General features: G+C 47.7%; 1 protein-coding gene across 1 annotated transcript in view; it reads left to right on the top strand.

Annotated features, from left to right (window-relative positions):
* Positions 1 to 13273, top strand: part of LOC309555558 (fucolectin-like) — a gene marked incomplete at both ends in the record, with an annotated part of 39175 nt that extends 25902 nt beyond the window's left edge. The window contains 2 exons of the mRNA XM_082257621.1: positions 4950 to 5232; positions 13099 to 13273. Coding sequence (XP_082113747.1) covers positions 4950 to 5232; positions 13099 to 13273 — 458 coding nt within the window. The remainder of the gene's footprint in view (positions 1 to 4949; positions 5233 to 13098) is intronic.
* Positions 13274 to 14206: the final 933 nt, after the last annotated feature.

The raw sequence follows: 14206 nt of genomic DNA on the forward strand, positions 1-14206 counted from the left end.
GAGCCTAAGCGACGATCTGGAACGCAGGAGCGCTCCAGCCACACAAACAGGAAATACAATGAATTTAAAGAAAGTTTTATACTTTACCACCATGATGATAACTGAACAGTCTCAGGCCTGGATAAATTCATGCGTGTGTCACAGGGCATCAGGGCCTATCCGCTCAATAGCAAGGACGTATTGGCCAACAATGCAGCCCACCTCTCATGCAGGATTTACGGCATCTTCAGCATTTAAGACAATATTGCCCGGGTCCACCCGATAAATATCGAGATTGCTGGACATAAAACAGGAGGCATACGACAGCAGGAAAGGTCCACACGCCACCAGATCGCCTGAAACCGATAGACATCCTATAAGGTAAGACTTCCTTCTTGCAGGAGGAGGACAAAAAAGGAACACGGCTCCTGGTATGGAGCAAAGATTTATGGGAGTGGGGTCCTATAGGGTAGGAGAGGAGGCTGAGCCTTCCCATATGTGTGCTGCCATGGAGTCTGTCAGGAAATGTATTTATTTTCAAATTTTACTCACAGAAAATAAGAAAAACTTTTTTTTCTTCAAAATTTTCTGTCTTTTTTTCTTTTTGTAAGAAATAAAAAACCCACCAAAGAAAGCTCTATTTGTGTGAAAAAAAATGATAAAAATTTCATATGGGTACAGTGTAGCATGACCGCGCAATTGTCATTCAAAGTGTGACAGTGCTGAAAGCTGAAAATTGGCCTGGGCAGGAAGGGGGTGAAAGTGCACTGTAAGCAAGTGGTTAAAAAAGCAAGAATAAAGGGCACCACAGAGTCTCCTGAGAGGGGGCTTGCAGAATAGCACAAAAAAATGGAGTTGTTCTAACCGGAACTAGCATTGCATATGTTTCCTTAAAAATGTAAACAGCAAGAGAAAAACATGAGTATTCAAACCAAACAAAACTGAGGGTGTTCCAATATTCAAATTAGTTACTAAAACCTTCCTGTCATAGAGTTCCAGCTCCTGGGGATGCTGATCCGATCACAGCAATTACAGCCTATCCGGCGGGGAGATGGTGGAGGTGTCCCCTAGGACTCACTCCATCTCTCCCCCATGTATATATGGGGGAGAGAAATGGCCACCCATTGAGAGCTCCACCTCCACGCCCTCCACGCGGAACAGGGGTGGCGACAAGGCTCCTGTCCCACCAAAAGCTGCATAACAACTGCAAAAGGCGGAGAGTGGGAGTGGAAAGGAAGAAAAAAACAAAAAAAAAACAAAAAGGAAACAGGAAAATCCAAGGAATTAAAAAAAAGGGGGGTCTATTGTTGCTGGGGTGGGTCCCATGTTGCAGGAGGTTAATCGTTGCTTGGAGGGATCTACTGTTAAGGGAGGGGTCTAATGTTGCTGGCTGCTGGAGGGTCTATTGATGCTGGCTGAATCCATTGTTGCTTGGGTGGATCTATTGTCTCTGGGGTATCCATTAGTGGTGGCTGGTGCTCAATTTTTTTGAGGGGCCGCAAACAAACCTGGCCCCCTTACTCCCCCCACCCCCCTTGATCGATCGTCCGCTCGATCGCCGCTTCATTCGCCCGTCACCCGCCAGGCTGCCCACGAGCCCCGAACTTATCCCGTTCAGGTCATGGGTTCGGCCCCAGCATCTCCTCCTGAGTCCCAGCGGCCGCTTTTCCCCTCGACCAATCAGGTCTAAGGACTCCCAGCCAATCGGGTCTCAGAATCCACTTCCTGACTGGCCAGGAGGAGAAGCAGAAAGACATTAGCAAATATTAATTTGCTGTCACACAATTGGGTGGGCTTGGAGCGCAGTCCTCCGTGCCCAGAGCCTACCCTTTTTGAAGCTAATTAGAGCCTCAGGCTCTAATCATGTGCTTGAAAAAAAAAAAAAAAACATTGCAATCCATGCATTTGGCACCCTGCATGGAGATTAGGGGCCAGGTGCATGGATTAGGGGGGCGGTGCCCCTGTACCCCTCATGAGCGGCCGCCACTGGTGTCCACTGTTGCTAGATCTATTTTACTGCCTTTCTTGTTATCATGAATAAATTCCATACAAAATAAACCACAAAATGATACTTGGTTCTGTATTCTCTAAAAGGGGCAGTACTGGGAGGTGGGTAAGAGGTGGAACCAAGGGACAGTGCTTGGAGGTGGGTAGGGTGCGGAGTCAAGGGATGACTCAGAAGGGAGGAGTTCCTGCAACTATTCTCTGAGAAAAAAGCCCTGGAGGTAAAGCTTTACTTTGCAAAGAGGACCCAATCACATGCAAGGAAAATAAAAAAAACAGCATTTCTGCTTGTACATTGTTGGATGATAGAATTCATCAGAGCTTCCCCTCAGATTTAGAGTAAATGCACTTGCAGTGCACAGTATATTTGCCTTTAGTAAATCAACCCAACAGTCTCAGTCAAATTTTTGACCTCATTGCAGTTTACCGTTATTTTCTTGGTGAAGGGCCGGCCCCTTTAGAACAATGGAAATACTTTGTACAAGATGTATAATCACTGTGACAGAACCCACTGTCACTGTGTGTTTTGGAGGGGACTGTGCGCAAGCCTCCTACCGACAGACTATGTGCCAGAAGATACTGGAGACCTGGGGACATGCTGGCAGTGAGTTAATGTAATGTAATGTAATGCTACAGCCCTTCTTCCCCCATCCCTCCCCCCTCCTGTTTCTGTGTCTAATTGTGTGGATTCATGACACATAGACAATGGTCTGGACTGGAGACATCTCTCCGCAGGGGGTGTGTATTGAGAGACTGCCTGTTTACCATAATCTCATTAGGTTATCTGCAGGGCAGCCATCAGAAATTGTGGGGCCCCATACACAGCTTTAGGCCTAACCCCCCCCCCCCCTGGGCCTGATCACCAACATTCAGCAGGGCCTGCCCATGGGCCATCCCACCAAATCCACCCACTAGCCATAACAGTGAGCCCTTCAGTGCACACTTTTATTTTAACACTCTTACAACGTAATATATGAAAATGATATTCCAAGTCATCAGTGCTATCAAGATTTAACAGTAAGGAATTATATTTTGTCCAAAAAGATCCCAATTCAGCAGCTGTACGCACTCAGCCCCCCTCACACGTGTACGCACTCAGCCCCCCTCACACGTGTACGCACTCAGCCCCCCCTCACACGTGTACGCACTCAGCCCCCCCTCACATGTGTACGCACTCAGCCCCCCCTCACACGTGTACGCACTCAGCCCCCCTCACACGTGTACGCACTCAGCCCCCCTCACACGTGTACGCACTCAGCCCCCCTCACACGTGTACGCACTCAGCCCCCCTCACACGTGTACGCACTCAGCCCCCCCTCACACGTGTACGCACTCAGCACCCCTCACACGTGTACGCACTCAGGCCCCCTCACACGTGTACGCACTCAGCCCCCCGGTATATATACACCTGTATATATTTCACACACACATGTACAGACACACACAGACATGTACGCACACACAGTCATGTGTACACACACACACATGTACACTCACAGATATATACACACACACAGACATGTACACACACACACACACACATGTACACTCAGACATGAACACACACAGACATGTACACACACAGACATGTATACACACACACAGACACATGTACACACACACACAGACATGTACACACACATATACACACACACACACATGTACACAACCACCCCCCCCCCCTTCAGTTGTACAACAGCCCTTACTTGTAAGGTGGTCTTCCCATCCCCCGCACTTGTTTCCCCATCTGCCTGTGACAGAGAGGAGCTGAAGTCCGGTGTAACGTTAGAAAAGCATACCTCGTGAAAATTCCATACCCACGTCACTTACTGTCAGACACGTAATGGAACAGCTGAGCAGTGTAGCAGTGCGCATGCTCACAGCTCCGGATACGTCATTGAACAGCTGAGGAGCTTACTAGTGCGCATGCTCGGAGGGTATGGAATTTTGACGGCAGTGTGTGTAATGTTACACCGCATCAGCTGTTGCGGCGGTTACATTAAAACATCTCGGCTGCAACATGAATCATCTCCGCTCCTACCCCTGTCACTTCCCTGATCTCGGCTAGTAAATGTAAAAGCGGCGGCGGGTGTATGAAATCTAAATCACGGAGATCTCGGCTCCGTGATCTGCTTTTACATTTAGTAGCCAAGATCAGGGAAGTGACAGGGGTAGGAGCGGAGATGATTCATGTTGCAGCGGAGATGTTTTAATGTAACCGCCGCAACAGCTGAGGCGGTGTAACGTTACACACACTGCCGTGCACATTCCCTACCCTCCGAGCATGCGCACTAGTAAGCTCCTCAGCTGTTCACTGACGTAGGTGCTGACGTAGGTGCACCGGAAGTGAGGAGGGTATGGAATTTTTAAGGGTATGTTTTTTTCACGGAACACCGGGATACAGTACAGGCAGCACACACGAGGAGTGCAAATGCAGGAAGTAGCCAGAGGTGGCAGCAAAGAGCCCGATGTGAGCTCAATGACACAGAGACGCAGCAGCTGCCGACTCAGAAAGCCAGCGCAGTCAGGGAGCTCCTCTGCACCCACCCCCGCCTTTTCCCATCCTCGCCGGGCCCGTCCAGGTGCTCAGGCCCCTTACAAGTGTATGGGCTGTACCCCCCTGATGGCGGCCCTGGTTATCTGTAGCCTGTTTCAATGTACAAATGTTCAGTTCCCATTGGTTGTTCCTTGTCCCCTTCCCCCCTTTGGCCAGGCTAAGGGGAGTGTCCCTAACTGTGTGTAAAACGGTATGTCTTGGAATTTAATAAACAGTTTAAGCTCTGCATGTTTAACCCTCAACACCTGTGTGGATTGTCTCGTGATTGAGGGGTTAAGGGCTGGGTATGGCTTCTCCGCAGTCTGTGGGTGCATTTGGAGGACAGGAGACACAGGTCCAGCGGATGTGCCCACCTGGGGTACTAAGATCCGTTACAATCACTGAGTGTGTTTTGTTTTTCTTTCTTCAGCCACAAATATCGCCAGAAGCGGGGAAGCCTCGCAGAGTTCTGATTATCCGCTCGAGCCTATTGGTTACGCTAGCAAGGCCATTGATGGTGTGAACGAAACCGACTGGTATAAAGGCTTCTGTACCCACACTAATGCAGACCTGTCACCATGGTGGAAGTTAGATCTGAAACAGAAATACAAAGTGAATGTCGTTGTAGTTACTGGCCGGTCGGATTGCTGTTTGGAGCGGATGAGAGGTCTTGAGGTCCGAATTGGAAATTCTCCAGACAATAACAACCCAGTGTAAGTACCACAGGGACAGGACACCGTAAGGAGCTACGTCAATGGGCTTTGGGCTTGTGTAGATTGCTTCAGTTTGAAAGGCTTCTGAGATAATTAGAATTTTACCTTCTGCTGATCTGCAATAACCTGCTTCAAGAGGGGTTTGCATTCTCATAGACTTGTATGAGACAAAAGCCTGATGACACAGACCCTAAGCACCACCCTGAACCCTAAATAAGAGACATTATTGCATGACTAGATTGTGTCTATATACACACACACACAGTATCTCACAAAAGTGAGTACACCCCTCACATTTTTGTAAATATTTTATTATTTCTTTTCATGTGAGAACACTAAAGAAATGACACTTTGCTACAATGTAAAGTAGTGAGTGTACAGCTTGTACAACAGTATAATTTTGCTGTCCTCTCAAAATAACTCAACACACAGTAGTTAAGGTTTAAACCTCTGGCAACAAAAGTGAGTACACCCCTAAGTTAAAATGTCCAAATTGGGCTCAATTAGCCATTTTCCCTTCTAGTGTCATGTGATTCGTTAGTGTTACAAGGTCTCAGGTGTGAATGGGGAGCAGATGTGTTAAATTTGGTGTTATCGCTCTCACTCTCTAATACTGGTCACTGGAAGTTCAACATGGCACCTCATGGCAAAGAACTCTCTGAGGATCTGAAAAAAAGAATTGTTGCTCTACACAAAGATGGCCTAGGCTATACGATTATTGCCAAGACCCTGAAACTGCACTGCAGCACGGTGGCCAAGACCATACAGCGGTTTAACAGGACAGGTTCCACTCAGAACAGGCCTCGCCATGGTCAACCAAAGAAGTTGAGTGCACGTGCTCAGCATCATATCCAGAGGTTGTCTTTGCAAAATAGACACATGAGTGCTGCCAGCATTGCTGCAGAAGTGGAAGGGGTGTGGGGGTTGGGGGGGGGGCAGCCTGTCAGTGCTCAGACCATATGCCGCACACTGGATCAAATCAGTCTGCATGGCTGTTGTCCCAGAAGGAAGCCTCTTCTAAAGATGATGCACAAGAAAGCCCACAAACAGTTAGCTGAAGACAAGCAGACTAAGAACGTGAGTAACTGGAACCATGTCCTGTGGTCTGATGAGACCAAGATAAACCTTTTTGGTTCAGATGGTGTCAAGTGTGTGTGGCAGCTACCAGGTGAGGAGTACAAAGACAAGTGTGTATTGCCTACAGTCAAGCATTGTGGTAGGAGTGTCATGGTCTGAGGCTGCATGAGTGCTGCTGGCACTGGGGAGCTACAGTACATTGAGGGAACAATGAATGCCAACATGTACTGTGACATACTGAAGCAGAGCATGATCCCCTCCCTTCAGAGACTGAGCCGCAGGGCAGTATTATAACATGATAACGACCCCCAACACACCTCCAAGACAACCACTGCCTTGCTAAAGAAGCTGAGGGTAAAGGTGATGGACTGGCCAAGCATATCTAGAGACCTAAACCCTATTGAGTATCTGTGGGGCATCCTCAAACAGAAGGTGGAGGAGCGCAAGTTCTCTAAGATCCACCAGCTTTGTGATGTCATCATGGAGGAGTGGAAGAAGCTCTGGTGATCTCCATACCCAAGAGGGTTAAGGCAGTGCTGGAAAATAATGATGGCCACAAACCAGAGCAGTACCACAGAGAATTACCCAGCAGTACCAGCCTGAGCCAGCAGTACCCAGAGCATTACCACCCAGCAGTACCCAGAGCATTACCACCCAGCAGTACCAGCCTGAGCCAGCAGTACCCAGAACATTACCACCCAGCAGTATCAGCCTGAGCCAGCAGTACCCAGAACATTACCACCCAGCAGTATCAGCCTGAGCCAGCAGTACCCAGTGCATTACCACCCAGCAGTACCAGCCTGAGCTAGCAGTACCCAGAGCATTACCACCCAGCAGTACCAGCCTGAGCCAGCAGTTCTCAGGGCATTACCACCCAGCAGTACCAGCCTGAGCCAACAGCACCCACGACATTACCACCCAGCAGTACCAGCCTGAGCCTGCAGTACCCATGGTATTACCACTCAGCAGTACCAACCTGAGCCAGCAGTACCCACAGCAGTACCAGCCTTAGCCAGCAGTACCCACAGCAGTACCATCCAGCAGTACCAACCTGAGCCAGCAGTACTCACAGAAGTACCCACAGCAGTACCAGCCTGAGCCAGCAGTACCATCCAGCAGTACCAGCAGCAGTACCAGCCTGAGCAAGCAGTTACCACAGCAGTACCATCCAGCAGTACCAGCCTGAGCCAGCAGTACCCATAGCAGTACCAGCCAGCAGTACCCACAGCACAGTACCAGCAAGCAGTACCAGCCCAAGCCAGCAGTAAACACAGCAGTACCAGCCAGCAGTACCCAGAGCAGTACCAGCCAGCAGTACCCAGAGCATTACCACCCAGCAGTACCAGCCTGAACCAGCAGTACCCAGAACATTACCACCTAGCAGTACCAGCCTGAGCCAGCAGTACCCAGAGCATTACCACCCAGCAGTACCAGCCTGAGCCAGAAGTACCCAGAGCATTACCACCCAGCAGTACCAGCCTGAGCCTGCAGTACCCATGGTATTACCACTCAGCAGTACCAACCTGAGCCAGCAGTACCCACAGCAGTACCAGCATTAGCCAGCAGTACCCACAGCAGTACCATCCAGCAGTACCAACCTGAGCCAGCAGTACTCACAGAAGTACCCACAGCAGTACCAGCCTGAGCCAGCAGTACCATCCAGCAGTACCAGCAGCAGTACCAGCCTGAGCAAGCAGTTACCACAGCAGTACCATCCAGCAGTACCAGCCTGAGCCAGCAGTACCCATAGCAGTACCAGCCAGCAGTACCCACAGCACAGTACCAGCAAGCAGTACCAGCCCAAGCCAGCAGTAAACACAGCAGTACCAGCCAGCAGTACCCAGAGCAGTACCAGCCAGCAGTACCCAGAGCATTACCACCCAGCAGTACCAGCCTGAACCAGCAGTACCCAGAACATTACCACCTAGCAGTACCAGCCTTAGCCAGCAGTACCCAGAGCATTACCACCCAGCAGTACCAGCCTGAGCCAGAAGTACCCAGAGCATTACCACCCAGCAGTACCAGCCTGAGCCAGCAGTACTCAGGACATTACCACCCAGCAGTACCAGCCTGAGCCAGCAGTTCTCAGGGCATTACCACCCAGCAGTACCAACCTGAGCCAGCAGTACTCAGGGCATTACCCCCCAGCAGTACCAGCCTGAGCCAGCAGTACCCACGGCATTACCCCCCAGCAGTACCAGCCTGAGCCAGCAGTACCCACAGCAGTACTAGCCTGAACCAGCAGTACCATCTAGCAGTACCAGCCTGAGTCAGCAGTACCCACAGAAGTACCCACAGCAGTACCAGCCTGAGCCAGCAGTACCCATAGCAGTACCATCCAGCAGTACCAGCCTGAGCCAGCAGTACCCACAGCAGTACCAGCTTGAGCCAGCAGTACCCATAGCAGTACCAGCCAGCAGTACCGGCAGCACAGTACCAGCAAGCAGTACCAGCCCAAGCCAGCAGTACCCACAGCAGTACCAGCCAGCAGTACCAGTCAGCAGTGTACCAGCCTGAGCCAGCAGTACCCACATCAGTACCAGCCAGCAGTGCCCACAGCAGTACCAGCCAGTAGTACTCACAGCACAGTACCAGTCAGCAGTATCAGCCTGAGCCAGCAGTACCAGCCAGCAGTACCCACAGCCATACCCACAGCAGAACCAGCCAGCAGTGTATCAGCCTGAGCCAGCAGTACCCACCGGCAGTACCAGCCAGCTGCACTCACTAACAGAACCAACAAGCAGTACCCACCAGCAGTACCTGCCAGCAGGTAAACTGCAGTGCATCTGTGTGAAAGCAGCATTAGGCCCCTTTCACATGATCGGTCTGATTATATTGTGGGGATTGGGGGATTGCAGACTGTGTTGTGTGGGCAGGGTGATCACAGATTGTGTTTTGGGGGATTGAGGGGGAATACAGATTGCAGATTTTTTAGGGGGAGATTACAGATTATGTTTTGGGAGGTTGGGGGATTGTAGATTATGTTTTTTGGGGGGTGAGGGATTGCATTGTGGTTTTTTTTTTTTTTTTTTGGAGGGGGGGGGGGGGGATGAGGGATTGCATTGTGCTTTTTGGGGGGTGAGGGACTGCCGATTGTGTTTTGGGGAATCGCAGATTACATTGTGGGGATTGCAGATTGTGTTGAGGGCAGTTGCAGACTGTGTAATGAGCTGAATGTGTGCCAATGAGCTTGTCTGTAGTGAGCATGTGTGTGTCAGTGAGCTTGTGTTTTTGTATCTACCATGACACAAAAACTTACACGGCTGGCATGCATTTTATTTCAGGACTGCTTTGCTTTCCCAGTCAGGACCAACCCAGAGGATAGTAAGTGCCAGGGAGGCGATAGTGTTAGCACACACTGGATAGTTAGTTATTAAAACTATAAAAAGTGGTGTGACGTCATATAAATGGCGACTACAAATTTTTAAGTTGATTATTCTGTTCGGCCCCCGAATGATGTTATAGATATCCAAATGGCCCTTGGCAGAAAAAAGGTTCTCCGCCCCTGATGTAGAGCAACATTCTTTTTTTCAGATCCTCAGAGAGTTCTTTGCCATGAGGCGCCATGTTGAACTTCCAGTGACCAGTATGAGAGAGTGAGAGCGATAACACCACATTAAACACACCTGCCCCCCATTCACACCTGAGACATTGTAACACTAAAGAGTCACATGACACCAGGGAGGGAAAATGGCTAATTGGGTCCATTTTGGACATTTTCACTTAGGGGTGTACTCACTTTTGTTGCCAGCAGTTTAAACATTAATGGCTGCGTGTTGAGATATTTAGCAAATTTACACTGTTATACAAGCTGTACACTCACTACTTTACATTGTAGCGAAGTGTCATTTCTTCTTCTTCCTGGTCATTAAGGGGGTAAAACCTTCTGGGGCTGAAGTGGTTAAATACCGCTTACATATGTGGGTGTGACTTGTGTGTACGTTCACTTCTGTGTGCGAGCTCGGATTGAGGGGGCGCTTACATTTTTTTTTATTTCTTATTTATTTTCCTTTTTTATTTTTATACTGTTCCTTTAAAAAAAAAAAATGTGATCACTTTTATTCCTATTACAAGGAATGTAAGCAGCCCTTGTAATAGAAATAAGCATGGCAGTTCCTCTTTAATGAGAGATCTGAGGTCAAAAAGACCTCAGATCTCTCATTTAAACTTAAAAGAGAAAAAAGTAATTTTACTTTTGCTAATAATAAAAAAAAAAAAGTTGTCCCTTTAAGGCTGTTGGGTGGAAGTGACGTTTGTCGCTCTCCGCTCCTCCGGGGGCATAGAGTCGAGTGAGGGCAATCTTAAGGGCATTATAGGCCCCTGGGTAATGCAGTGCACTGGGGCCCCGCCTACACAATCACCAACGAGAATAAAAATGCAAATTGTCGATAAGACGATATTTATTGGTACCTCCAAAAAAAATCAGTATTTAAACATTAACACAACGTTCGGACAATATAACACGAGCTTGAAAAACAAGAAGTGACAGACTAAAATGGCAGAAGTAGGAAAGCACTATGAATTATGTATTACATTTTCCATACTTCTGTGTAGAGAATTCTTTTATAATTGGCTTTAAGTCACTGGTCTTCAGGATCTCATTTTCTATACACAATGAGTGAAAGCCAGTTCAAACGCTGCTGCCCAATGGTGCTGTGAAGCTCATTTGTTATTACACAGCCCCCCATGGACCCCTTTACTTTACACAGCCCCCCCACAGACCCCTTTACTTTACACAGCCCCCATGGACCCCTTTGCTTTACACAGCCCCCCCATGGACCCCTTTACTTTACACAGCCCCCCATGGACCCCTTTACTTTACACAGCCCCCCATGGACTCCTTTACATTACACAGCCCCCCATGGACTCCTTTACATTACACAGCCCCCCCATGGACCCCTTTACATTACACAGCCCCCATAGACCCCTTTACATTACACAGCCCCCCCATGGACCCCTTTTACTTTACACAGCCCCCCATGGATCCCTTTACATTACACAGCCCCCCCCCATAGACTCCTTTACATTACACAGCCCCCCCCATTGACCCCTTTACCTTGCACAGCCCCCCATGGACCCCTTTACATTACACAGCCCCCCCCCCCCACCTACCTATGGACCCCTTTACATTACACAGCTCCTCCCAGCTCTCCCCCTTCCTACCTTAGTTATAAGTGCATGCAGAGCGGGAGACACGGGAGAGTGGAGCAGGGAGCAGGAGGCACTAAGGAAGAACGAAACAGCAGCCCTGATGAGACAGCATGAGCTGCTGGAGTTACCTATCCAAGTTAACAGCAGGTGATTGGTTTCTAGGGGGTCCTAGCAACCAATCACATGCTCGTTTACTTAGGAAGTAAACATTGGCAGCTCCCGCCGTCTATTCAGCGCTGCTGTTTCTCTCTCTCCCGTTTTGCCACAGTGCCTCCTGCTCCCATCTCTAGTGATAGTGAGTGGCAGAGGCAGTCCGGCAGCTGGCTTTGGGTGTCACCCATCAGGTGGGACACGGCTGTCATAACTAATGCTTGGTTGGGGCTGGGTCGCTGGGCAGGTGGGGCCCCCTGGGTAAGTGGGGCCCCCAGGCAACTGCCTAGTGTGCCCATGCGGCAAGATGGCCCTGACTCAACTTCCTGCCCATCAGTGCACAGAATCTAATAGGTTTTGCCACTACCGACTACTCTGGCAAGCAGGGAAAACATCAGGAAAGCAGCGGGAGTGGGGGGGGGGGTACCTCTCCCGCTGCCCATATAAGTGATCCTGTGGCGAAGCTGCCGCCGGGACCACTTTTATCAGATTCTAGATCGCCAGCTGTGTAACGTCAAAGTACCAACGTAAGTACACAGTGGGCGGTCTGGAAGTAGTTCAATTATTTTTTCCCAATAAAAATCAAGGTAATATATATTCCTTCCTTATTCTGTGAAGATATAGCCATATGGCTGTTAACATTTTCGGAGTCGATTGTTTCTCTTGGAAGCTTCTTACTTTTGTTTTTGCATTTTTTTTAAGCTGCTGACCCTTTGGATCATTTGCATTGTTTTCTCATATGTCAATAAAAATTGTTTGTAAAACAAAAATAAAAAATCAAGGTAATAAAAAAGGTATTCAGGTTTGATACCATATAAAGCCCTATCTGTCCCAACAAAATTAGGGTAGGCTATAAATCCAACACGATATAACATGAAGAACCGAGACATCAATAAAAAAGAGGAAATGTTTTGGGGCTCAAGGGGAATCAGGATAAAAAAGAAAAGACCGGGGTAAGTAGTTAAAAAGATTTGTTTTAATAGGGACAATAAGTCAGTCCCCCAGAAACCACTCTGTCCAACTCTATTGCCTAGTTATTGTATGATTTTGTGCTTTTTTTAATGGCCAAGTTCCCTTTTTCCAGTGAATAAGCTATGCAGCCGATGGACTTTAGTAGCTGTTAAAAAGTGTGCAGCTTTGTAAAACATTCATTATCAGTATAGTCATACCTCTAGGCCATTTAGATCCCCCCCAAAACCTAAAAAAAAAACCCCATGTACTATTTTGTTGCAAGGATATGAAAACCATTGGACTTTCACTCCCCATTTCCTGCATTATTGCTAGGATGTGAAAATCATTGTTTTTCACCCCTGTAATGCTGGATGTAGAGGTTGCTACCTGGGAATTGTTTTTTCCCCTGCTTCTGGGGAAACCTAAATGTCCTATAGGTGTGACAATACAAATAATGAACATTTTGGACCCCATTAGTAAACCTCCTCCAAGTGTAATTTCTGTATCATTGTATTGGTCTCTATTTGTTATCCACAGGTGCGGTAGTGTCACCCAAGTTACTAATCCCACAATAACTTTCTGCTGTAATGGGATGGAGGGTCAATACGTCAGCGTGGTGATCCCGGGACGCGAAGAATTACTGCACCTGTGTGAGGTGGCGGTCTATGGTGACCCTGTAGCTAAGGAGAAGGAGAAGTATGCCTGCTGGTAAACCTCAGAGGACCAAGACAGAAGGAGTCCTAAATTTTATCATCAAATTTCATGTCCATCTTGAAGACACTTCTGTTTTCCTATCTAGCTAGAGGAGGATGCTTTCTATTCTACAACCTTGTAATCCTGTTTTAAGAAACTCTTCACAAACATATCCCAAGAATCTAATTTTTAATTAAAAAAATGTGTATTACACGTAGGGAGCGGTTTATAAATGTTTTCACCAAAGTGTCACCCAACTTTTACCCAGGATTCACCCATTTTTCCAGTAGAATCCAATTAGAAAAATGTGTGAATCTTGGGTAAAGGTTGTGTGATTTTTGTGGAAAAGCATTTAGTTAAAGTCATATAGATTTGAATAGAGCATAGAAGGTTGGAACCACTTCTGTCTGTGTCCTCGTTGGGGAAATTTGCCTTATACTGTATATTTGTCCTGGTGACTATAATCAGAAAGAGATAAGAAACCTCAAATGTAAGAAGTCATCGGAACAGAAATAGAGGGGATTCTTCAAACTTGCTCTGCTAATGATTGTCTAAGACCCTAATGTCCAAACTGGGACATGAGGGACATATTTGGCCCTTTGGGCATTATTCTGTAGCCTGTGTTTCCTTACCTAGCCAATAAAGTTTCTTTCACGCTATCTTATTTTTTTCAGTGTCCTCCATCTCTTTTCTTTTTTTATGTATTTTTTTTTATTGTATTTGATCTTGAGATATATTAGATTAAGACAATGTTAAGAGGTCTGTTATTAAAGTGGAACAAATCCTAACTTTTTTTAACACAATGTCCCCATCCCCTCTTCCTACCTATCCTGCCTTACCTGTATAAAAAAAGACGTGTGTACTAACCCATTTTTAATTTGCTTAGATCCCGCCACATGATCCCACAGCTCCTCTCCTGTATCAGTGAGTGACTGCTGCAGGGGAGAGGAAG

This window comes from Pelophylax lessonae (genome assembly GCF_965119305.1).
Source record: "Pelophylax lessonae genome assembly, chromosome: 5".
NCBI lineage: Eukaryota > Metazoa > Chordata > Amphibia > Anura > Ranidae > Pelophylax > Pelophylax lessonae.